Raw genomic sequence first — 25,615 nt, forward strand, 5'->3', positions numbered from 1 at the left:
GATTTAGTCTTCAAATTGCATTCCAAACATGTTCTTTATATTTTTAAAAACATTATAATGATCAGTAGAAATGAGGAAAATATCTCAAATCCCATCATTACATGCAACTTGTATTTATAAATTCCTATTTTCTCCTTCAAATTCAAGATTGGAAAGAAAATCTAAGTGCAATCTCAAGACCAAATTATTCCCCAACCTTCCCTCGGCCCCAAATCTTCCTGTGAACACATCAGGTCCAAATTCTTTAACTTTTCATAAAAATTATCAGTGCCTTAAAGACACAACCTAGGATTTTTCCCATGGTGTCATTCATATCCCATTAGAAATAGCCACTATAGATGATGAACTTGGTAGGGTCTCAAATCTTAAATCATCATATAAATATGACTCATATTTATAAACACTCCTAATTTTCTTCAATTGTGATTCACTATCTATCATGACACTGTAAACTCCTTGAAAGGAGGGACCCTATGTTACTCATATTTGAATTCCAGGCCCTAAAACCATCTAGAACATAGAAAGTCCTCCATATCTACCAACTCAATTACGATGTATTTCTTCATCGTTCTTGCTTTACACATAAAGTTATATCCAACTGACTTCTCTCTTTCTACATAATGATCTTTGAGGATAATGGAATAAAAAGGATATATTATTGGTTCTATTACTTCTTAGCCATACATTCTTGGGCAGCTTATTTATAATGTCAGAACCTTATTTCTCTCCTCTGGGAAGCAGGGAAAATAAAATCTACTTCATGGAGTTCAACACAATAGTCCATGCAATGCTTGGACACAAGAAGAGGGAGGTACAGGCCTAAACTGAATCAGATGCTGCTGATGCCACAAATTTGCCAGAAATGTTTTCTCCATACTGCCTTTAAGCCTGGAACGCAGTACTTCTTAATCTTCCCCAAAGTGACAAATCAGTCATCTTTGAGAGTGGGATTAATCTGTAGAAGCAGCTAGAGCAATTTAACTCTGGCTAAAGTAGTTGTTCATGCATATTTTAGTCAAAAGAGACACAACTATAAAGTACTGAGATTGGTTTTCTTGAATGACTGTAACTGCCTCCTAAGGCAACTTGTAAAGAGTTTTAAGAAATTATTTAGGCAATGGGAGAAGCCGTGGAATGGGTAAACAGTCTCCCCAAGTGAATTCTTTCAACACTACCGTTCATCTGGATGTTTTAAGTTGCAATGTTTATAGTTTAAAGCATAATGTTCCACATCTTGTAGTCAAACTATAGGTATATTTTAAAACAAGTAGGTGGCTTAAGGTTAGAAAGCATTTGCAGGCCAGGGGCAGTGGCTCATGCCTGTAGTCCTAGCGCTTTGGGAGGCCAAGGCGGGAGGATCACCTGAGATCGGGAGTTTGAGATAAGCCCTAAAATACTAAAAATACAAAATTAGCTGAGCGTGGTGGCACATGCCTGTAATCCCAGCTACTCAGGAGGCTGAGGCAAGAGAACTGCTTGTACCCAGGAGGCGGAGGTTGTAGTGGGCCAAGATTGTGCCACTGCACTGCAGCCTGGGCAACAAGAGCGAAACTCCATCTCAAAAAAAAAAGAAAAAAAAAAAAAAGAAAGCATTTGCAAACCTTGTTCCTCATAGACTTGGTATGTTACATCATCTGAAAAAAAAAAGAGAATAAAAGCAAAATAAGTATTAACTGAGTCATTCTATACAATTGTTCAGTTAAAACAAAATACTACTTAATCATAAACACAGAACTCTACTCCTTCAAATATTAATGTCTGCTCAGTCAATAATAAATGCCTCTGCCCAAAAGCAATTAAAAGGCAGGTAAATTATTTTCATTAAAATTTCTCAAATTGGCACAGAGGAATTTGATACACAAAAACAGCATTAAAATTTGACATCCTGTTTTGTTATGGAATAGTTAGTTGATGAGGTGAAATATGAAAGCCTGATATTCTTATAACAGTCTAACTTTGTTATAAAACAAAATCTCATGCATTAGATGTCGAAATTACTTCTTTGATGCCTTTAAAAGAAAAATCACCATGTAAACACAGCATGTGATTGAAAAATCTACGGTAATATTTTAAATCTAATGAAAATGCTCATCTAATACCTGTATCATGGTGCAATCTTTCATCTTCTACTACTGGTTCACTGGAATCTAAAAAACAAAAACACACCTTTGCCAAACAGGAAAAAACCAAACACATTGCCAGACAGCATTCTAGGAGACTCATAAATTAATTATCTTCACAACTTTGCCAGATAGATGTTTTCATTATCATTTAATAAAATTTAAGCTGAATAACGTTCCACAATTTGATGCCTAAGTCAAAAAGATAGGAAAGAGTAGAACTGGGATTTGTACCCAGACTGACTTTATAGTACATCATACTGCCCCTTCAATTTTCAAATATTCTTTCCAGCACCTTACCTACAAAGACCAAAGTCTCAACGGTGGTTTGAAAAATACGTCTCCTTTTTCTCTCATCCCTCCATATGTCTCCTTTTTCACTCATCCCTCCATGTAGTATTAAACTACATTCAGACATTTCTATAAATATCTGACCAATCAAAAGTGATTATAAATACCATACAGGGATCTCTGTGTTGAATTACAATTGTTAACCCTGGAATAAAATGGCCTTGGCCACTGCCTCAATCAGAAAACACATATCAATAATTTTAACATTTACAAACCTGGATTTTCCTGCTCAGACATCATCTCTTCCATATCCTGATTATAGTCTTGTGAAACTATAAATTATGGAATAATTAGGAAATTATGTCTCAAATAAGGAATACATGTAATATTCGAAACCAGAAAGACACTATTTCTAGTTATGATTGAAATGCAAAATCAAGTCATAATGATATTCAAACATGTTCACTCCTGAAACAAATAGGTATTAAGTGTGTTAAATGCCAAATGCAAAGATGAGTAAGGGGGGCCTGTCATCAACTGGTTTACACTCAAACCGCAAAACAGTAAAGTGCTGACAGATGATGTGCCCACCTCCTGTGGCCATGCCCTTTAAGGGCGCTGGCATGTGACAAAACATGATTTAGACCTTTCGTTGACTTTGTAATTGAAAGGTACAAAACATGCAATTCAATTGTATCTTTTGAACTAGTAATCCTACTGAAAATTTATCCTCAGGAACTAGGCATCAAAACACAAAAAAGTATATTCACTAAGAAATACCATAAATATGACATAATAAAATTATTAATTGCATATCTTGCATATATTAATTTAAATATATCATTAATAATAGATATTATGTACTTTATGATGCCCTTTTAAAGGAAGACTCGCTCTAATTAAGAACAGAATTAAATTAAAATCTCACTTGTCTCTTCCACGTGGTAACTATGCTCGGTTTCTGGAAAAAAAAAATTAGATTGATATTTACTGCTTTTACAAAATGGTATGTATATATCCTGTATATGTACTCTGAATCTATGTTTATCATTAATTTTATTTAAAAAATTAAAAAATGGGACTATCAATTAAAAGTCTGCTTAACACTTTTATATTTCACTAGAACTACACTGTGGGATGTCTCACACATTCTCCTTCTCAGTCCACTCATCCCCACAAGGCTGACAACCACCACCCCCTGGACTAAAGAGAGAGGACAACTTAGAGTGACACAGGCCAGACCAGGAAAGCTGTTCATTTCTAATCCACTTCACATCCCACTAGAATGTGCTATTTCCTCGACCTGTCCTACCATTTTCTAGAGCGAAAGTACAGCAACTATGGATGGGAACAGAGAAAAACAGCTGAAGAGGCTTTATACCCTTAGGGAGCTGAAGGGTAAATGTGTTGAACACTTAACCCATACACCCCAGATAGCAGAAGAGCTATCTGTCCGTCACCACACTTATGACCTTGTTAATTTTATTTAATGCATATATAAAGAATAAATATTTTTATTTTCTGAAGACTTTTAACAACCAACTTTTAAGTTCAAACTGCATCTATGTCCTAATTAAAGATGAGATCAGAAAGTAAGGTTTCTGCAATTTGTGAACTTCTTAGAAGTGTTTCTTCCTACTCCCAATGTGTGACTCCTAACTTTAAGAATATCAAATTCCTCATGCTTCTGTTTATTTCAGCATCTTAACTGAAATTTGTTGTAAAAGCAGCATGTAGATAGAAAAATTCTGAGCAACTGTCAATCTTACTGAGCCATTTAGGCCAAAGACTGGAGAGAAGAAGCAACAGGAAATGTGGAGATCATTTTATCAGTATCTCTACTCAGAAATTGGAAACCTTGTCCCAAAGAAGTCGTGACATAAATGATTACTAAAGGCAGAAAGTTCTGAAGCTAGTCTATAAGTGCTTATTTTCAATGTGTAATGCAGCAAAAATCAATCATATAGATGTTCAAAAGGATTGTGCGCTTGTATTTTTCACAGAAAATTATGCATTATATACAATTCTTTTGAAAACCAAACCATCCCATATTTTTATGGGAAAGTGCATTTCCTGTTCTAAACAATAGGCACGGATATAAGTTTTTGGAAATACATGTACTCATAAAGTAGGAGCTACCTGCTTCTAAAGTAATTTTCCAAAATATTTAGTATTGTGCAAAGTAGATAAACTACTTTTCATTTTTATGCTTTTAAAAAGTGTTTGCTAACTGGACACACAATGGCTCATGCCTGCAATCCCAACACTTTGGAAAGCTGAGGCAGGAGAATTGCTTGAGGCCAGGAGTTTGAGACCAGCTTGGACAACATAAAGAGACCTTGCCACTCTAAAAAATTTAAAAATTGGCAGGGCATGGTAGCATAATGCCTGTGGTTCCAGCTACTCGAGAGGCTGAGGTGAGAGGACTGCTTAAGCATGGGAGGTCAAGGCTGGAGTGAGCTGTGTTCAAGCCGCTGCACTTACCAGCCATGTTGGGTAGGATTTTACAAATAAGTTGTATAAAAACACAGCTACACCGACCCACTTAGGAACTATCAACGGCTGCTTTTACGCTGTGACGGCAGAGTTGAGTAGCTGAACAGAGTCTGTACGATCCGGAAAACCTGAAATATTTACTCTCTGGCTATTTACAAAAAAAAGTTTGCCAATGCCTGGTACAGAAGCTAAGAATTGTGTTTTGCTCACTGTAATTACAGAGTTCATGTGTGAACATGAGCCTGTGATAGATTATCAAGTCCAATATTTCATCAGTTGTTTGAATTTTATTTAACAAATAGCACCCTAAGCAGAAGAATATAGTAAAACTAGTTTTCTGAAGTATTTGACTTACTATTTATAAGAAATTTGTATATTCTGAGTTTCCCTGAAAAGTGCTTTGAACCAAAATCAAGGTGTCTATTTTAAGAAAAAATTCGCTTTAATTGAAGCTTTAAGCTTCAACTTTTAAAAATCTAAGCAAAAGTTAAATATCAGTTTTAAAGGGGTTTAAGAAAAACTTCAGTAATTAGAAGTCATTGATTATATTTTATCCTAAAACTTGAAAAAAAAGTGTTCTACCTTCATGAGATACTTCAGGTTCCAGGGTCTCAAATCCATCATCTACATCAGTCACCATAAGAAACTCATCATCCTCTTGTTGTGGTTCTCCTGTGGGTCCATCTTCTTGTTGCAAGTCTTCTCCTTCAACTATGACAATGAACAAAGTGACACTGGCAACATACAACTGAGACATGAAAGCCCCTTGTGAAGGGCTGCCACACACCTGCTCCTGCTGCTGGGGCTTCCCCTGCCCCTCCTTTTGGCCGCTGAAGACACCATTGTCCACTCCACAGCTATTTTCTTCCTCTGGCCAAGTGCTAATCTGCCTAAGTATATGTGGTGGGGGACAGGTTTCCTCTCATTAGGATGTTACACATCAGGACAGGAAGCTTATATATTTTATTCATTATATATTCCCAGTCACCTAGGGCCATGTCTAGCTAAAGGAGGCACTCAATAAATATTTGATGAATGAATAAATGAATTCATAATTATTACTAATATATTTGCCTCTTCAATTATCCTCAGGTCAAAGAAAAGGCTACTCTATGGCCTTTTCCTGGGAATTGACATAGAATTCCAGGTAACAACTTTAAATGACTATTCAAATATTCTATAGCAAAGAGTGACTAGCCACCTATCTAAATTACATGCTAGGGCCGGGCATGGCAGCTCACGCCTATAATCCCAGCACTTTGGGAGGCTGAGGCAGGCAGATCACTTGAGGTCAGGAGTTCAAGACCAGCCTGGCCAACATGGTAAAACCCCATCTCTACTGAAAATACAAAAATTAGTCAGGCATGGTGGCACGTGCCTGTAGTCCCAGCTACTTGGGAGGCTGAGGCAGGAGAATCGCTTGAACCTGGGGGGCAGAAGTTGCAGTTAGCCAAGATGGTGCCACTGCACTCCAGCCTGGGTGACACAGTGAGACTCTGTCTCAAAATAAATAAATAAATAAATAAAATTAAATTAAAAATAAATAAAAATAAATTATATGCTAGGTCACAGGTTTACCTGAATCATACTATGCATTCAAATGTTCCTATTAGGCTTCAAGTTATGCAAAGATGCCCACTTTCTCTTCTGTGATTAACTTCTATGATATATTGAACTGCTCTGCTTCTTTTGTGTAGAGGTTGGACATGTTACATTATTCCACTGCAACATGGTTAAGACTGGGTATTGCATCCCAATGTAACTTGACCTGGCTTCCAGCAGAGTATCTCCTGTGTATAATACTCTAAAGAAAGTGAATGGGCAGGACTTGGCTTTGCAGTGCAGCTCAGGGATTAGGAGGAGTATAGGGTCCGGATGCATGGCTGTAGATTCAGGATCTTCCATACCAGCTGGGTGACTGTGGGCAAATTACTTAACTACCCTGGGCCACAGATTTCCCTCCCATAAAATGGGAATAGTATCTATTTGTAACATTGTTATGAAGATTAAAACACTTAGAAAAATGCCTGGCCCTAAGTATTTAGGTGTCATTATCATCATTATTACAGTAATAACAACATTGTCATTTGTACTGCTACTGAATCCCCCTACCCCGCAACCCCAGCCCAGACTGCAAGAAGCCTTCCTTAGTTACTCTCCCTTTAGCGTGGCAAGGCAATGCTCTCAGGTGTTAGAGAATCAGGCAGGCCTATTTATGTTGATGCTATTTGTTTTCTGTCTTCTCCTCATAGCTTGCAATACTGTTTTTCCTCATTTCAGATTTTCTGCTATTCAGCAAATCACCAATTTGAATTTCTGCTACAAATTTTACTTCTCTTTTTATCATATTCCTCTTTCCTTATTCTTCTTTCATTCTATCCAGTGAAATCTGATGATTTTTACACTAGCAGGATTTAGCTTTCATATGCGGTTGTTCAGTGGAAGTATTCCTGTTTTCTGTAGCGAAACCAGTCTAACATTGAACACTATCTTTGAGTCTCCAATGCTCAGTGACAGCCTATCATGAAAAATTTCCTAAGGGGTCACAAGACTCTAGGCATGGCCAAGCCCTCTGCAGCTGTTATATCCTCCCTGTGAAGCAGGTACTGGTATCCTACTTTGAAAGATGAAGAACTTGAAAAACTGTGCTAAAGCCACATGGCTAATCAATGGCAGATACAGGACCTGAATCCAGTTGTGAATGCACCATGATGGGAGCAGGGAGGTTATGCTCAGTCTGAAAGATGTGATTGGGCAGGGGTGGGAAACATATCTCAGCAAAAGATATACCAGGTGCAGGGGTGCCAAAGCAGTGATAGGCTTGGCAATTACAAGGAAAAGAAAGGTCAGCTGGGCTAGAGAAAAGTCACTGAAGGGGAAAAAGAGGCTGGGATCAGACAAGGCACAACTGGCTGGGCCACATTAAGCACAGGTTATAGAGGAGCGAGTATGGAAACAGGGAGACCCAGCTGGATGCTACTGTGCTACTGCAACAGTCATGGCAAGAAGCCACGGTCACACCGAGGCCCTAGAGAGCCAAAATCAGTGCTGGGGCAATGCTGACAGGATTTGCTGATGGATTAGATGTGAGGGGAGAAGAAAAATCAAAGAAAACTCTCGAGTTTTCAAGTTAAGCAAGTAAGAGGGTAGGAGGACCATTAACTAAAATATAAAAGACTAGCATAAGCAATCTGGGGAGAACTGGGGTGAGGAGGAGCTATGGGGTGTGGGAAGAAACATGAGTTAAGTCTGAAACACCCATAAGACATCCAAATGGAGATGCCAAGTATGCAGTTAGGTAAACCTGGAATTTAGATGAGCAATGAGGGCTGCAGCTATATATTTAAAAGTTATCAACATACAAAGAATATTTATAGCCATGGGCCATACATGTGATTTTCTAAATGTGATTAAAGAAAAGAACAAGTCCCAGAAGGAGGCTGTGGCCAGAACACGGTGCTAGACTTGACTACTTCCCTCTTTTGGCTGCCTGCCCACCCCCGACCACCTAAACATCTTAGGGTTCTTTCTATTTCTCTCCATCCCCTCCTTTGGCTGAGGCAAGTTTGCTACCATCCTGAATCACTGTTACCTGCACAACCTCCATCTCATCTCCCAGCTGCACTCTTGCATCCCCCCATGCATTTTTCATGCTACAGACAGAAGGCACAACACTCTTAAATACCTTCCCCAATGGCTTCAGTTACTCTTAGAATCAAGTAAAAAATACTCTTTTTCTCATGACTCTCCACCTACATATTCCACGTGCCAGCCATTCTGAACTACTTTCAGGTCCTTTCCTGTCTCTGGGATATGCCTTCTGCTTAAAACACTCACCACCAGCACTGGCCTGGTGAAGGTCTACACCAGCCTCTTCTGACCCCCCTTCTGAGTAAGACCTAAAGAGCATCCCGTATTTTATTACCATGACAGCACTTACCCCATTATATTTAAATCACTTATTTATTTAGATTGGATTTTCCTTCTGTTAAGTTAAAGTTGGGGTGCGGTGGGGAAGGAAGGCTTGAGGAAGGGGAAGCCTGCACTTGCTCATATAGGCCCATGAGTGGCTTTCCGGGCTGCAAAGAAGCTAGAAATAAAGGCATACAGGCTCCTACACCCCTAGCATCCACTGGCAAAAAACAGTTTAAACTATAGGGCATTGTTTGTTTCTAAGAAACGTAATTTTATTTTCCTTTAGGCCACCCTTGGATCACACCAAATCATCAGGAGAATCAGGATTCCAGAACATCCTGCCCACTCCACAATCCCTTCATGAGATACGTTTTGGGATCACGATCTCTGTTTTTATCAAGGAATGCTTCAAGAAGCAGCCTTATAAACCTTAAAACGTTAGTTCCTGGGTTATTACTTAGTATCCTCTACACAGAGCTCCCCATGAAAAATTTTTAAATTTAAGTACTGGGAAAATGTTTTGCATTCTCACGTTTTTTTTCCTGTCTGCTTAGTGCAACCTATGTAATTAAAAGTGTCATCATTTTTGTTGTGGTGACCAGCCAACCATGAAGCAAAATTGAGGTGGAGGACAACACCTGGATGAGCCCGACCGTGGGCCTGTGTCCCACTTTCCTCCTCTCCATCCTCCCCTTCTGTTCCTGATGGATCACTGTTTTCAATCTGTTCATTCTCATTTATTCCCACCAGTTCTCTCTTAGATGTATGCAGTGAGTTCCTCCACGGTGAAGTAGAATAAAGTAAGTTTAGTGCTATTTCAAAAACAACACCTGCTATCTAACTTTGAATTCAAAAACTTTTTAAAAAACACAAACACCCAATTAACCTTTAAATTTTAAAACAAATGTCCAAGTCATTTTACATAACTAAGCGTTATTTTAGTAACTCAAAACAAAGAGCAGATTTTAATTCATACCATGTTCTGCGTGTACCATTTCATGGAGAAGGGACTGAATTTGTTCTTTTGCTTTATCTTCGATATTCTGGGGTTCTAAAATAATTGCAAAACATAGCTAAGTAGAAAAGCTCAAAAATCAACATGGACCCCTAACACTCAAATATGACATTGGTGCATACACATTAAAATGAATATATTTGACTAAGCAACTCTGCATGCCTTCTCTGTCAGCTTACATTTTTTTGTTCTGTGTTGGCAAACATGGTAGATATGTAAAATTTGTTTTATTCTGTCAACAGACTTAAGCATTAAAATACTTTCAATAAGATTTTTAAAGAAAGAAAACTCAGGCTCAGATTTGTATTTAAAAAAAGAGCCTTATTAAAAGCAAAACAACTTGTTTCTAATTAATAAAATTCGCAATAATGATAAAATAAAGTGGGAAGAACAAAGCTTTCATAAAGGGAAATAGTTGGAAATGAAGACAGAAATGTGGAAGACAAGGTCAATACAGATTGAAGTATCTGGTCAACCATTACCTATCTTCCCTGAGAGGAGAAAGGGCACTCCTGCAGGTGAGAGGACTGAATACTCAGAGGTAGCCGACTGCTCTCACTCAGGTTTGTCAGGAAGTGTCAGTAGAAAACCTTACATTGTAACTGACAATCCTTTCAGCTTTGGAGAACCACATCTGACACTGAGATCCATAAATTCAAATAAATTGAATTACAAAAGTGAACATAAATGATGACATTCCAAAAACACTGTGGTGCTTATCAGATTATTAGACTTAACTGCAACATCACACAATGAACAAGAAGCTATAACTATATTGATACTAAGTTCTCTAATAAATATAATCTATGTTCAGTGAATAGAAGTAGCACTACACTTGGTATCATAAATGCTGTCATGTGAGATAATGCCAGTGACCTCAGTTGTGTCAAAGAGCTAATCTTCCATGACAAAAAATAGAAAGTTAATTTAGACTTCAGGAAGGAAAAGAGTTTAAATGTAATATCTACTATGCTAATCACACTACAAAATCATTTCCAAAGCATAAAAATGCCTATTTTTAATAAATGTTTATATTTCACAAGCCATTTATATATGTAGTCTTGTGCTATTATAGAGTCTGCCAATCGCCATTCTCTCACAAAGCCTAAGATAGCTTCCTAACTGGATTCCCAGGTTCATAACTGCTGAAATCACCATCCAAAGAGAATATAATTTGAGTTACCAGAAGTGGAGGGTGGTGCACTCTGCTCACTCTTTAATGGCTATCTTTGCCCAAACTGGTAAAAGTCTCAGTTCCTAGGAGCAGAATATAATACCTCCACAACTGAGTCCTCACACACTTCTCCAGAATCATCTGCTACCAGCACTGGCTTTGAACTTAGTGAGGACTCCATGCCATTTCAACTTTCCATAATTTTGCAAATACTCCTTCTCTCCTCTGGAGGGGATTGGAAGATGCAGAAGCTGGAGTGTAATGGGTTTAAAAAAATGAATGAAAAATAAGGTAAAAAAGTAATTGTGGATTCTTCTTTCAAAATCGTGGCTGTTGTAGAGGGGAGAGGGATTAGATGGCAGAAAAAAGAAATGTGGGGGTCAAGAGGGGTTTTATTTTAGTACAAAGTAAAATTTGAGGTGCTAAATCCAAACACACATTAAATTATAAAACTTTTTAAAAGTTACTGTCTATTCTGGAGCTATGGTATGATCATAGCAATTCTACAGGAATGAGAGAGAATACATTGTCCTAGGATTAAAAATTCAACAAATAACAAAACTCAGAGCAACATATTGGCCTTAAAGGAAAAAAAATCAAATATTATTCCTCAGCACACAGTGAAAAAATCAGCCAAAGTACCATTTGGATTCAGTACTTAAGTTTTCAGTAAATATGTAGTGTCATTCCTTAAACTTTCAATAGGTGGCATAAGAAAACCAGAGATTTAGAGACTGTATTAGATTTACTAACTTATTAAAATATTCCACGACTTTCCTACCTATAGTCATAGGCTTTGGGGTAACTACAGAGATGCTTGATTTATGAACCCATGTGGACACAAAACAGGCTCCATAGATGACCACAGGGAGGTTTGGGAAGTCTTTTAAAATAAACGAGACCCTCATGTAAAAAAGACTGAGAAACCACTAGATCTACTCTATTAAATCACGTGACAAATGATAACACTAGTGTAGAATTGTGTGTATTTTTACTTTCAAGGTAATATAGTACAGTAGTGCTGGAATTGGAATCAAGAAACAACATTCAGTTCATGACATTCCTAAATGTGTGGTTTTGGACAAAGAACAACTGTCTGCCTTAGAGCTGATCTTAAAAATTAAAATTATCCTGTGCCAATTTCTACTAGAAAAATACTACATAATTTCAGAAGAGAAAAAAAGTAGTTAATTATTCTGTAAATGATGTGAAACAAATTCCAGGTAAAACGTGATTCTGTAAATGCGGATACCTGTCAGGCTCTGGCACACCTGGGCGAGACTCGAGGATGAGGACAAGCTTACCTGCCTCCACAGGAACCTGCTCCTCGGGCTCAGTGTGTGGCTCAGCCTCTTCTGGCGGGACTGCTGGCTCTGAAGTAGATCTCTCTTTAAGTCCTGCATTTTTTTATTCACAAAGTTAACTTGAGTTTTTGTGGGGTTTTCTGTCACATTAAACCAGGAAAAATAATATTGTCAAACATTTAATTAATAGTGCTGCTAATTAATAGTTTCTAAAATTGTATGCTTAAAAAGTGAGGTAGGAAAACAGTTTGCTCTTCAACTTCACATGAGCCTTGAATATATCTCTTTGTCTTAGTTAGCTTTTCACTTCAAATTAAAACAAAATCATTGTTTAAATGTTCATGAATCTCTAAAATAGTCATGTCTAAACCTGCCAAAAGTTCAATATGAGTTCAAGCTCCTTTTGTTTTCATAAGCGATTAATTCCTAAGTCCTGCAGTTTGAATTCAGCAATGAGGCAACTGAAATGCACTTGAACTTTCTGTTATTCAGGTACACTCGATGTTTTCACTTATATAATTATTTATTCTACTTGAAAAACAGTTAAAAAGAAAAAGAAATCATACATAACTATTTATTATCATCTAAAGGAAACCCCTACAAGTAATCATATTATTCTATAACAGCTAAAATATATGAAAATTTAAAAGTTCTTCTCCCTTTTACAAGTCCTAATAAGACAGCAGGGTATGTTAACATGAAACTGATTTTAAAGTCAAGGCCAGTCTAAAATCTATTATATTAACTTAGTTATTTGAAGTTATTTGATATTTTGTATGTGGAACATTAAAATAGGTCCTCAATTAAATCCAAGTATTTAGAAAACAGCTAAATTCAAGAGTTCAAAGATTCCGTTTGCTGATCCTGGACTCCTCCTGACCTCATTAAGAATCTCCTACCAAGAGTAGTCACTGTGCATGGACAGCCTGCGGCAGGAAGGTCAAGGTGATGTGAAGGGCAGTGTTCTAATCTTAAGCAGCTCTGTGCAGCTCATGTATGCACACTAATGTGGTCTGGAAAATTTTCATTTCGATGTATTACTCTTCTTTTTTATTATTTTTCCTATGTCTCTTCATGTTTCTTTTATTGACAAAAACATACTCCCACATTCCTCTTCCCAAATCTTAAAAGAAACAGAGACAGATACACAGGACCCTGCCACATCACTTACATTTCCTCTAGTTACCATTTGCAACACTATTTCCACACAAAACTCACCACTAGTACACCCGACACCAACACATACAGGTGTGTTCTATACCTAAGTTACCTCTAACTGTAAGACAGGCTGCAAAGGGATTACACACAGGTCCTAATTGTAGTTCAAGTTCAGGGAGGAGGGGGTAGAGATGAAGGCCTAGTAAAAGACATCACATTTCAAATTCAAATTTAGGGCTGCCCTCCCTTTTACCATTTAAATAATCATTTTTACATCCCTCAACTGTTAATGGAACAGGTATGGAATGATTCATTGCCAAGTTCTGCTGAATGAATGGGAAAAAGCTTAAGAATCTCAAGAATCAAGTAATTTATCTTTGCACTCTCAGCACCTCAGCTAACACTTGGCACATAGCAATTGCTCAATGAACACTTGTTGAAGGGCTGAATACACCCAGTGGTGTGACTACTCTGCTAAGTCTAAATGGCTGTGGAGATTCCCTGCAGGGCCAGGGCTTCTTAGGTGCACTCCAGTAGCTGAGTAGAAGAGGGAAGGGGACTCACATTAGTACTTCTCTACTCCTATGTACCAGAGATCCATATTTCTTCTCCAGCATCCACCATTTCAGTGTCATAAGTCTAGTTTGCCTGAGACACTCCCAGTTTATGTCTGCTGTCCTGAGATTATTTCACTCTCAAAACTATCTGTCTGAATGAAAAATTACAGGGTCATCCTTCACTGACCCCACTTTAGCAGGCTCTCAAACTGTGTTCCGTGTGTTATACAAGCAATGAAATGTTTTCTCACCAAACGATAAAGATCTAAACTGCCTGAAAACCCCATTCTTAATGAGTTTTGAAGTTTCATTTGAAAAGTCATAATGCTACGTGTTCAAATACTACTAGTATACCAACATTCCGACATACAATGCCCCTGAGAGTCAGCTTTCTCTAACCAACTTGAACTTATTTGTCTCTAAAATTGAAATTGCAAAACATAGGAAAAACAGGAGAAAGCAAAAGCACAGAGCAAAAAACATTGATTTTTTTTACCCTGTCCAAAGTGGAAGGTGTATTATAAAATTGTTAATACCTGGTCATAGCTATTTCCAGATATGAAATCACTACAAAAAAAAATTGTAAACTTCAAAGAAGCTGAGATCATATTACTGTATCTCCTCCTCTAGACCTCTATAAACTTTTTGAAACTTAACAAAAACACATTCTAGACTATAGTTGCTTTAACAACCCATATGGAAGAATTTGCCCTACAAGATTTTATTTCAGTGTTTCCAAAAAACTTTTTGCCACCCAAGCTCATTTTAGTTCTAAAATTTGAGGGAAAAAGCAAGCGAAAATGAATCAAGAAAAGTAAATGCATATAAGCTCAATTCAGTCATAGGAAAGGTTTTCAAAAATGGATTTATTATGAGGTACAAGTGGCAATGAAGTAGCAATGAAATAAATATTCAAAATTAGGTTATGACATGAGATGTGTCGGTTTCGATGTTCCTGGGGCTGCAGTTACCAAACTGCCAGCTTATAATGGTTGGGTAGGAAGGAAATTTATCATCTAACTAAACAAGAAGTGCGGAGGCGGCTGACTGCATCGCAGGTCAAGCTTCACCCTCAGGCTGGCAATCAGAGCTCCCTAGCTGCAAGCTTCTTTTTCAGACAAGGCGATGTCCAGAAGCAAAAGGAGCATCTCTTGCTCTGCTTCTTTCTTAGGCTTGAGGAAATCTTTTCCAGAAGCTACCAGCAGTCTTCCTTTTCAGTGTTAATCATCAGGACTGGGACCCACTTCCATTCCTGTGCTGCCAAGAGGAACAGGGTGTCCACAGCCGCCTTCCAGTCATTATGTATGGTGAATAGATACTGCCAGTCCACAGCAATGGCCACAACATGATTTGGAAAACACATTAATTCCCTTAAAACATACCTTGGTTTTAGTTCTTTAGGTTCATCAGATAAATTTGGAAATTATAAAACATTTGCATTTAATCACTATATAATTGCCCCTCCAATTTTAATTAAAATTAGATGAAGCTATGAAAAGCAAATGAAATCAGCACTTTAAATCAACCACTCATAGCAAATATGATAAGTGACACAAATACCCAAGCCCAGGATTAGCTTACTTTATTCACTGCTGCCCATAATGAGAAAGAATCAATATATTTCTTTCCATAAATATGCAGTAGTTGTAAACTTACTAAATTGTATGTTTTATTTAATCGTTCAACAAATATTTAGCACCTATTAATTCAAGGCATTATTCTACAGTAAATGAAAACAACACACCTACCTTCTGGGGGAGAGAGCAACTTAAAAAATAAGAAACATGAACTATTTAGAGTATATTGGATGGGGACAGATAGTACGGGGAAGACACGGAACAGGGAGCACATTGGGGAAAAGTGGGGGTGGGGACTATTCATAATACTTTGGCAAAAGGACTCACTGATAACATGTGAACAGACCCTGAAGGAAATCAGGGATGTGGCTATGTAAGTTACACGTGTGTTTCGGGTAGGGAACTGCAAGTTCAGTCATATGTTGCTTAACAACAGCGATACATTCTGAGGAATGTGTGGAAATACATGTTGAAATGTGCCATTAGGAAATTTTACCACTGTGGGAACACTGCAGTGTGCCCAGGCAAACTTAGAAGGTATAGCCTGCCACAAACCTAGACTGTATGCAACATCCTATTGTTCCCAGGCTACAAAACTGTACAGTACGTACTGTACCGAATACTGTAGACGATTGTAACACAAAGTGTTTGTGTATCTAAACACAGAAAAGGTACAGTATAAATATGACACTATGATCTTATGGGACCACTATCATACATGCAGTCCATCCTTAACCAAAATGATAGCATGAGGCATGTGACTGTACGAAATTCCTCAACTGGGAACATATTTGGCACCAAGGAAAAGAAAGGTGACTGAGGCACCAAGAGAGGTGTGCATATCAGAAAGGCCCTGGATGCTGGATCCAAGGGCTGTGACTTGAGGGAACACAAAGGATTTACTTCTCCTAAGAGTTATAAGCAAGCCACTCCCTCAACAAAACCTGGGAAACAATTATAAACTTACTTTGTTTCATAGAATTTCATACACCTAGCCCATTAAAAAGCTAAAAAGTTTTTTAAAATTAGTGTTTTAATCTTTGGTTTACTAATTCAAAGGTGTACAGATGAAAGAAAACGTGTCCTTACTAATCCAGGTTACTCCAGCTATGGTTATCTGTGCTCAGGGTGAGTGCTCAGAAGTGGTACTGTTTCAATTGCAAGGAGTCTAGCAGTATAAATCAATTTATCCCAAGAATAAGGCTCATAGGTATATGAAATTTGAGAAATATTCTGGAAAATCAATACACCAGAAAGGCATGCATACTAGGTAACCACGTTAATCCTCGTTGTTGCTCCTGGCTTGTGTAATCAGTGAATACAGATCTTCCTCAGTATACCAACAGCAGTCTCGGAACTTACCAAAATTCTGAGACTACCAGGTACTCAAAGCTGCCCCATGATATGCAGTAAGAGCCATTCCAGATTCAAAGCATCTTCAAGTAACCCAAGCTGGACAGACAGATTTCAAACAGACATAAATTACAAAAGAATTAAACACTGCCAATAAGGTTCCCAAGAGCCTGGTTTCAGCACCAAAGACTTTGAAGGGACTCAACAAAGACTGGTGAGAGTGGACTCACTTTAACATCATGAAAAATACAGTTCAAGGACATGCAACTCAGCATGGTGTGTAAGTTCAGGCACCTGGGACAAGAGGATGCCTTTGAATTCCATTTGAATTCTATCTCCGTGTTAACCACAGCTACACTTTTTGGTTTCCACAAATGCAAAAAGGGGACAAAACAGGACCCCTAAAAAGGGCTTTAAGAATTAAATGAGATAATTTAAATAAGTATTTTTCCAAAAATTTACCATTTCATTAATTTCTTCTAAAAAAAAATCTTTACACCCCCTCCTTGCCAGTCACAGGTAACTTCCAAGGTAGTTAAAACACTGCAATTACTGAACAATCTTTTGGGTTCTTCAAAAACACACACACACGGTTTTCTTCTTCCTAATATTCTTCAACAGTATATATACACCTGAAATATTTTTAGATAATTTATTTTGTATATTCACCATTCAATAAACAAACAATGAATGCCTATTAGTGTCAGTTACTAGGATAGGTGCTCGAGATAAATCGTAGTCTGGCAGCAAAGTCCAAGAATGAGGCAAGGTGATGAGTGCGATAACTGGAGTGTGTGGGGTGCAGCCACTTGGGAGGGTCAGAGATGTCTGAGTGCAGAGGTGATGACTGGGCTGGGTCCCGTGGGAGAGACAAAGGCAGCCCACCACACAGAGCAGGAGCACATTCAGGAGCACGTTCTAGGCAGAGGGACTAGTGGGCTGTACTGACAATCGTTTCAGTCTCATTACTTTCTCTCTCAGCCCCTTGCTTATTTTGCAGCATTTCACTGGAGGGATTGCAGCCACCTCAATCTCTTGTATGCCCCATGCCTTGCCCAGTCCCCGGCATGCTGTAGATACTCAGAAATATTAGTTGAATCAATAAATGGGAACTATAGACACAGCATGTTGGTGTTATATAATTATCAAAAATAACCCAACAGCTTTAAGCATAGATCATCTCCCTCTAATAGGACACAAGAGAAGTGATACATAAGGCAAAGAAGATGGAAATGAGAGGCAGACTTCTATGATGTATGCATATCTGACTTAACATGGAGCAATAAATAGATACACAAAGTGAAATCAAATGAGGCACTAAATGAGAACAAAGAAAAAAGAAATGGATGACTTTCTGCTTTGTAAGGCTTACAGAGCTCTTGCAGAAATTGATTCCTAGGTACAAATGATAGCCAAGGAATAAACATCCAGCTTATACAATTATATTCTTAGGCAAATGGAGAAGAAAGGATAAGACACTAAAGACTGTTATTGAGGAATATTTCAGATTAGCCCAAGCTAGGTTTTTCATGAAAATAACCTTATGGGTCTGCTAGATATCACCCATCCTTTAGTTTCCTAAACACAAAAACTTTCCTTTTAAACTGAATGGGGCAAAATGGAGAGAGCTTAACAACAAAATAAACTTTATCACCTGACATCTAAATGGCAATATTTATTATCAAGTCAACATTCTCTTATATTCTTTCAATGGTCTAAAACTATTGTTGACCAATAATTGTTTGGAATGAGATCTCTCTCTTCTCCCTAGCTTTTTTTTTTTTTAATTTTTAAATATAACTTCAACTTCTATTTAGATTCAAGGAGCACGTGCAAGTTTGCTGCCTGGGTATATTGCGTGATATTGAAATTTAGAATATGAATGATTCCATCACTCAGGTAATGAGCATAGTATCCAATAGTTAGTTTTTCAACCCTTGTCTCCCTCCCTCTCTCCCCTCTCTAGAAGTTCTAGTGTCTCCTGTTTCCATCTTTATGCCCATGAGTACCCAATGTTTAGCTCCACAGCTTCTTATTTTGAAATACCTATTTTGGCCCATCCCATTCACCTCTCTGTATTTGGGCAGGGGGAGAAGTAGGAATGGGATGGGTAGAAAAAGGGGAAACAAACTCCATCATCTGCCTGCTTTCAGTGCACCAATTCCTCCTCCTTCTGGTAAAAACACACTAACTTCCTTAGGGGACTCCAATTTTTCTTTACCCAACAGTTTAAAAGTGGGCACTCACATATCCCAGGGTGTCACCAATCACAGCTTTCTTATCTCCAACCCCATAAGGAGTAGGGTTGAAGATGAGCACACGAGACTCTGCCCGAGAAGAAAGCCAACATTCCTGAGGGTCCATAGACAGATGGATGTTGAGAACACTGTTCAAGCACCTAGATCCAGCATAACAAAAGAAAAAAGCCAAAACTACTCCTGGGCTTTACAATTATGTGAGCCAATCCATGATTTTTGTCCATGTAAGGTATCTGAATGAATTTAACACCATGGATGTAACCAAAGAAATTCTGGAGAACATTCAGAAGTAAAACTAAATATATTCCTAATATCCCAAGGCAGAATGATAAATGCATTTTCCATAGAAACATAGCTACAATGAGAGTTGCAGAAATGGATATTAGAATTAAATCAATTTTTGTGGACCAGAGTAAAAAAAAATCTCTGAAGACTATAAAATCTCATCTATGGAAAAATGTGTTCTGAATACAAAACAAACATAAGTTTTTCACAATTAGGCTGGTTATTAGGCTTCTCGATTGTACCATATACTTAAGGCTATAGTTTATTTCATAACTTTTTTTCTAGCCTTCATATCTTGTGTTTTCATGTTGTCACAATATTCTTTTAAAAATTAAGCATTCTTACGGCTTCACTCATGTGCAACATTTATAATTATTTGCATTTGCCCCCTCAATGATCTCAGTAGAATAAATCAGGCTCCACTATACTCATTTCACAAAGACACATTCATTACAAAGGATAAAGGACTGAAACATTTGTTTTGCAATCTGTTGACCTAAGTAGGAATAGGAAGCACAGTTTCAGTGCTTCCAAGTTTTTAACCCCTGACTGAGACGTTTTGGTTGAGTATTACTATTCTTATTCTACCAATGATAAAGGGAAACTGAATGCCCAACTATGTGCTGGCTGTTTACACATATGCAACATTGACTGGTTCTCACAACCACCTTGAGGAACAGGCATTGTCTTCAATTTACAAATGAGGAAAACAACCATTTCCAAGGTGCATTTTACAATGGAATATTCTGAGCAATCGATTTTGAGAATTATTACCAGTGGGCATTAACAGGAGAAGAAATAATTGAGGACACAGGAGAAAGAAATCAATGTCAGGAGATAGAGCCTAAGTCACCAGATCCATTTCATGGACAGTAACATCCCAGTTAACTTAAAACATTTCAAATTAAAAATGACACTTGTTTAGTTCTTTTCTTTTTCAATGGAAGTGTCTATGGGGAATCTTTATTATCCAAGTATCATTATGAGGACCTCTGAAGTTACAAACTTGCATAGCTAAGCAGGTCATAATACAAAATATTCTCAATAAAGCAACCACCTACAGAATTAACTTAAGTAGTCCTCTGGATTAATTCAAGTGTTCATGCTGATTGATTTATGTCAATTTCATCAGTCTCTCATTGTGAAATTTTGAGACGATCATCTATATACAATGCAAATTACCTAAAAAATAAAATTGAAAGTCTTGTTTAAAAAAAAATTCAAAACAGTGGCTACCAATGACGTTAGGAATAACTAAAATTCACTCACATACGAAGCCATTAGAAAATGAAACAGAAATTAGATGACACAACAAATGACCAAAAATTTGACGATGATGTAAGTGCTTCAAAAGGAAGTATCTAAATATTAAAGGATAGAAGATCATCCCGGAAAAATTGATTAGCACTCAAATATTTTCACAAAATTGGCTATCTCTTAACAATGATTTTGCTACTAAAATGTGAAATGTTATCTTTTTCTTACAAAGTTTAAGAAAAATATGCCAATAATGTCATTTAAAAGATTTGTAATCAAGTCACAATATAATTTAAATAAAATGTTGTTAGGGGTATGGCAAAATAAACTTACATTTTTAGTACTTAATTTTCCCTTTTCAGGTCTTCCCGAAAACAGCTTCTGACTCCCAACTACTTAGTATTGTGAATTTTTTGTCCCGTTGTAGCTGGCTTATTTAAAAAGGTAACCTTTCTGGTTTTAATTACACTTAGAAAACAATATGAAGCAAACAATACAGAAATAACAACCTACTGAATAAAAAGTGTAAAACTGAGAGTGCAATGCATGATTTTAACCCTCTAATCATGACTGAAAGCTTGTTTTTAGTTGAAGCTTAAATATTACGCAGTTGGATAAAGTGTGACTTCAACTTCAATAAAAGTTGAAACATTTACAAAAAGAAAGAAAAGAGAAGGGGAAAAGAAGAGAGAAGGGAAAAAATAAATCAAGTTCTAGTCTACAAGTGCTTTTAAAGGATCTTTAAATGTTTTAGTTGAGGTGTTTCAATTCTTGAGCTAACAGTCAAAGGAAAAATCAATGAGATAGCCAAAACATTTCAAAGTACTTTACTAAATAGCAATAGACAATTCTTATGTGCTTTTGATGATTAGGTTATTCCAAAATATTTTCACTCATTTGTTTAGAATTTAGTATTTATGTATTTTCTGCCACATAGCCATTGAACTTAAAAACTAAGGTAAAAATTACCAGAATGCTCTCAACAAATTCATTTATAATTGTTTGCCCTTCTTCAAGAGAGAACAAAAAATCTTTAGTGAAGACAGCACTTAAAATTTTGTACATAAGTTTTAAAAAAACATTCCATTTATCTCAGGAGAAAAGATCTAACACGGGGATATGGTTTGAGAATCGTGTAACTTTCATATGCCTGGGGGACATGTTCTGCTTCTTCTTCTGTCCAGTTCTCAAAGCCTCACTTTCTTGTCCCAGAAGCCCTACATTTGATGAAGTTTGAGTGGGACCCACTCAACTCCCATTCCAAAGCTTTGTGCACAGGTGTGCGCCTGGGAAGAATCACCATCCTCAACTACTAAAATGGTCCCAGATGTTCACCAGGCCTAACCAGGCCAACTGGAATTATCTCTCCCAGAGCCATCTGCATTGGGGTTGGTAAACTAGAGACTGGTCTGGAGCCTGCTGAGGGCCATCTTGGTTATCAAGTGGTAGCATCTCCAAATAGAATAACTCAGGCAGAAACGAGCACAGTTAAGACTTAGGAAGTGAGCTAAGAGGAAAAAGAACTCTGATTCCAGGTCTAGACTTGGGATCTAGTCATCTGAAGTTAGTGCCCTGTATCTGCCAAACAAAGCAGCCGTAGAATTCCCTTTTTGGTTTACAATGTTCTTGTAATGTGTAAAAATGGCAAAATCCTGACTAATCAAAACTTAAAACTCCAAGTTATCAGGTTACAATATCTTCAGGCCTTAATTTTTAAGCAATAAAATAACAGGATTATATTAGAGATGTTAGATATTCTCTAGGATTTCTTCTCTGTTGTATAATTCTATTGAGTTGAAGTTTCTGTCAACTAAATGTCGTAAAGTATTTGACTTTAAATAGTAAAAGGCGTTAACTTAAGAAAAAGGTGTACAATACATTTAGAAATATTTACACTTAAACATACTCATTTCTGAGTTGAAATATCTTTAATTAGATCAAAAATCTCATTTTTAAGATCTTCATAAAAAAGTAAATAAATGTTTTAAAAAATAAAATCTTAGTGGTAGCATTTTTGATTCTGTTGTTAATAAGGTTAACATTAAGAGAATCAAAAATGCTACCACAGAGATTTTATCATTATCAACTAACTGCATTTCACAGTAGTCACAATTAGATATTTAATATTTGAGGCACAGAATAGTACAAACCATTTGTAGAATTGATTTCTCACTAAAACTTCACTTTTATATTAAATGTTTTCTGAGGTGCTAAATTCTGATCTCTAGTGAAGAGATTACATTTGCAATTCCTTAGAAATGGTAAATAATAATGACACAATCAAATATGAAAAATGTATGCCATTCAACCAAAATAATGGAAAAAAGTGTGATATAAAATGAAAGTACATCCTAATCTGAAATAATTAAAACCTTTCTATAGTTATTCTAAGACTATAAATGTATCATAAATAAAAGTGTTCTGAAACTGTTCTTCTAAATACAATTCTCCCCTTTATTCATGGCTATGGCCACAGTTCTCGGAGCAGTGTATGTGGCACATGGTAAGCACTAAGTATGTACTGGATGATGGGAGAAGGGTGAGGTTGTTGTAGGGAGGTCAGGAGTGAGAAGCATGCAGGAGTGAGGGGCAGCGGTGAGGTGAGGAGTGAAGGAAAGGAGAGAGTAAAAGACTTGGGGAGGGAGACTAGAAGAGGGGAGATAAGAGGGAAAAGGGGAAGGAGAACCCATGAAAAGCCTGAGGAACAGCCCCCTGAAAGGCTGCGGGAGGGCTGGGAGGGTTGGAGAGGAGGGAAGGTGGTGGCACATGAGCCTGGGGAGGTGTCCACGAAAGAGAAAAACAGGGAAGCAGGAAGGGGAAGGAGGGAAGAAAACAACAAGCAAATCCATCTCCCTGAGTATTTAGCACACTTGAAAAAGTTACAAGGCATTATGCACAGAAATAACATTTAAAATTTTAATATTCTTATTTAACGTCAATAAAAGTATTCAATATATTAATCCATAAAAATTCATGATACATATACATTTGTCTGAATACATGATCAATAAATAGAAGTTATTACATCATATTCTATGACTTTTTTAAATGTTTTTACATTTAGAAGTATGAGACGGTATATTTAAATTTCAGGTAATTTACTTGCTAAGCACCAATGATACATTCAATGGCTAATTTACACACCCTCACCAATCAGAGCAATATTACATTTTCCATGCTTTTTTGTAACAAACTGCAATCTGGAACATGACCATGTTCTGGGATGATGATGCCAGAGCTTTAGTAGTTTCTTTTCTGGGTATTTCCCTTTGTTAAGTGTGCATATCTGGTAGAACTTCTACTTTCCTTTCTGTCATCTTTGTCTCTGGATGCCATTTTACTAGAAACATCCTTCATATTTGTTGATTTTTTCCTATTTTCCTTGGTTTTAGCACTTTTTTCTAGGTCCACTTTCTCTTTTTCTCTGTCCTTTTTACCCTTAGGAGACTCCTTCCTGGATAGGTCTGCATCAGCAATTTTCTTATCCTTTCGGACATCCTCTTTCTTCCCCTTTTTTCTCTCTTCATTCTTACTTTCCTTCCTTGACTCAGGTTTCTCTTTCTCCTTCTTGAGCTCTTCTTTAGTGAGTTCTTTAACTTTCAGATTTTCCAATTAAAGGAAAAAATGTTTATTGACAGGATCTCTTAATCACAGAACAGGAAGTTAGTGAAAAGGTATTCTCTTTTTATCTCTCCACACACAGGAAATGCACATTCAGAAAGTTACTTTAATTCACTAGTCTTTATGGTGGCTAAAAATAGGTGCAAATCTCTATCAAATATCAACTATTAAAAAATGCTAGAAGCTTGTCATATTTTCCATCTTGAAATATAGTATGACTTGTCTTAAAACATTAACATGCAATATTATAAAATTGAGGGCACCACGAAGGCAGTGCTTTACACAAAGTATTAACTCACACTTTGTAACTATAATTAAAGGAACACTGGCAACGTAAGAACAAATTTTTCATAATTTGTAAGAATATATACAAAGATAATTTAAAATGCTTAGCTCAAACAAAAACATATGTCCTTAAAATACACGTGCTTCTTTGAAGACAAATATATGTAAATAACATTAAATATAATTTCATTAGTTAACTAGGAAAAAATTGTCATGTGTATGACATTTTTAAATCATTATCTGTAGTATTTAAAAGGAAAAATTAGAATTCTCTTTCTGCTTATATTCATCATGAAATCAGTATTCCTTTAAGTATGTTTCCCTGTTAATTCATGTAGAGCCACTCAAGCTAACACACGTCTTCTAGTTCATTGGGTTGAGAGAGCAATTAAATGAAACACACAGCTAATTCCAAATCTCATGGAAGGTATTGCTTTCAACTTGCTTTACATGGTAATAAAGCAGTTAGCAAAAGCTCTGAATTTCATCTGTTTGTACTCTCATAAGGAAATCATAAGGTAAGGTGTTTGCAATGCCACATTTAAGCAGAAGCAATGCCACATTTAAGCAGAAACAAAGAAAATGAAATATTTCTTTAATATAATAAAATGTGAAAGATGTTTTTGCCCATCAAAATCACATAAAACTTACATAGCACAAATGGTATTCAAAATGAGCATTAGATTTGCAGTGCTCACTAAAAGCACTATGTCTTTCTAGGCTGTCTAATAAAATCTTGATTAACAAACAAAAACACCCCATAGGGTTTCTCCATTAACTGAATTTCCTGGTGATCAACCAGGAGATTCTTCAGTTCTTCCTAAAAAACCTTATTACAGTCTTTTAAGAATACAGAATAGTATTCATTCAGGATCATGCTGAGTCTTCATTCTACTTCAATGCGTTTGGACAGTAACATAGATACTGGCATTGCAAAAGTGTAAAATGG

The 25,615-nt window shown here is 36.9% G+C and overlaps 1 protein-coding gene across 50 annotated transcripts in view; it reads right to left on the bottom strand.

The window, feature by feature from the left end:
• ASPH (aspartate beta-hydroxylase) overlaps positions 1-25,615 on the bottom strand; it is a 213,598-nt gene that overhangs the window by 140,127 nt on the left and 47,856 nt on the right. For 19 of the 50 annotated variants that reach the window (XM_519784.8, XM_063817133.1, XM_054656765.2 and 16 more), the window contains 7 exons: positions 12,316-12,408; positions 9,799-9,873; positions 5,490-5,618; positions 3,340-3,372; positions 2,687-2,743; positions 2,100-2,147; positions 1,602-1,634 (listed from right to left, as the gene is read on the bottom strand). In XM_519784.8, coding sequence (XP_519784.7) covers positions 1,602-1,634; positions 2,100-2,147; positions 2,687-2,743; positions 3,340-3,372; positions 5,490-5,618; positions 9,799-9,873; positions 12,316-12,408 — 468 coding nt within the window. The remainder of the gene's footprint in view (positions 1-1,601; positions 1,635-2,099; positions 2,148-2,686; positions 2,744-3,339; positions 3,373-5,489; positions 5,619-9,798; positions 9,874-12,315; positions 12,409-25,615) is intronic. The other 31 variants (XM_054656769.2, XM_054656773.2, XM_009455446.5 and 28 more) reach the window with 7 other exon arrangements.

This window comes from Pan troglodytes, chromosome 7 (assembly GCF_028858775.2).
Source record: "Pan troglodytes isolate AG18354 chromosome 7, NHGRI_mPanTro3-v2.0_pri, whole genome shotgun sequence".
Taxonomy (NCBI): Eukaryota; Metazoa; Chordata; class Mammalia; order Primates; family Hominidae; genus Pan; species Pan troglodytes.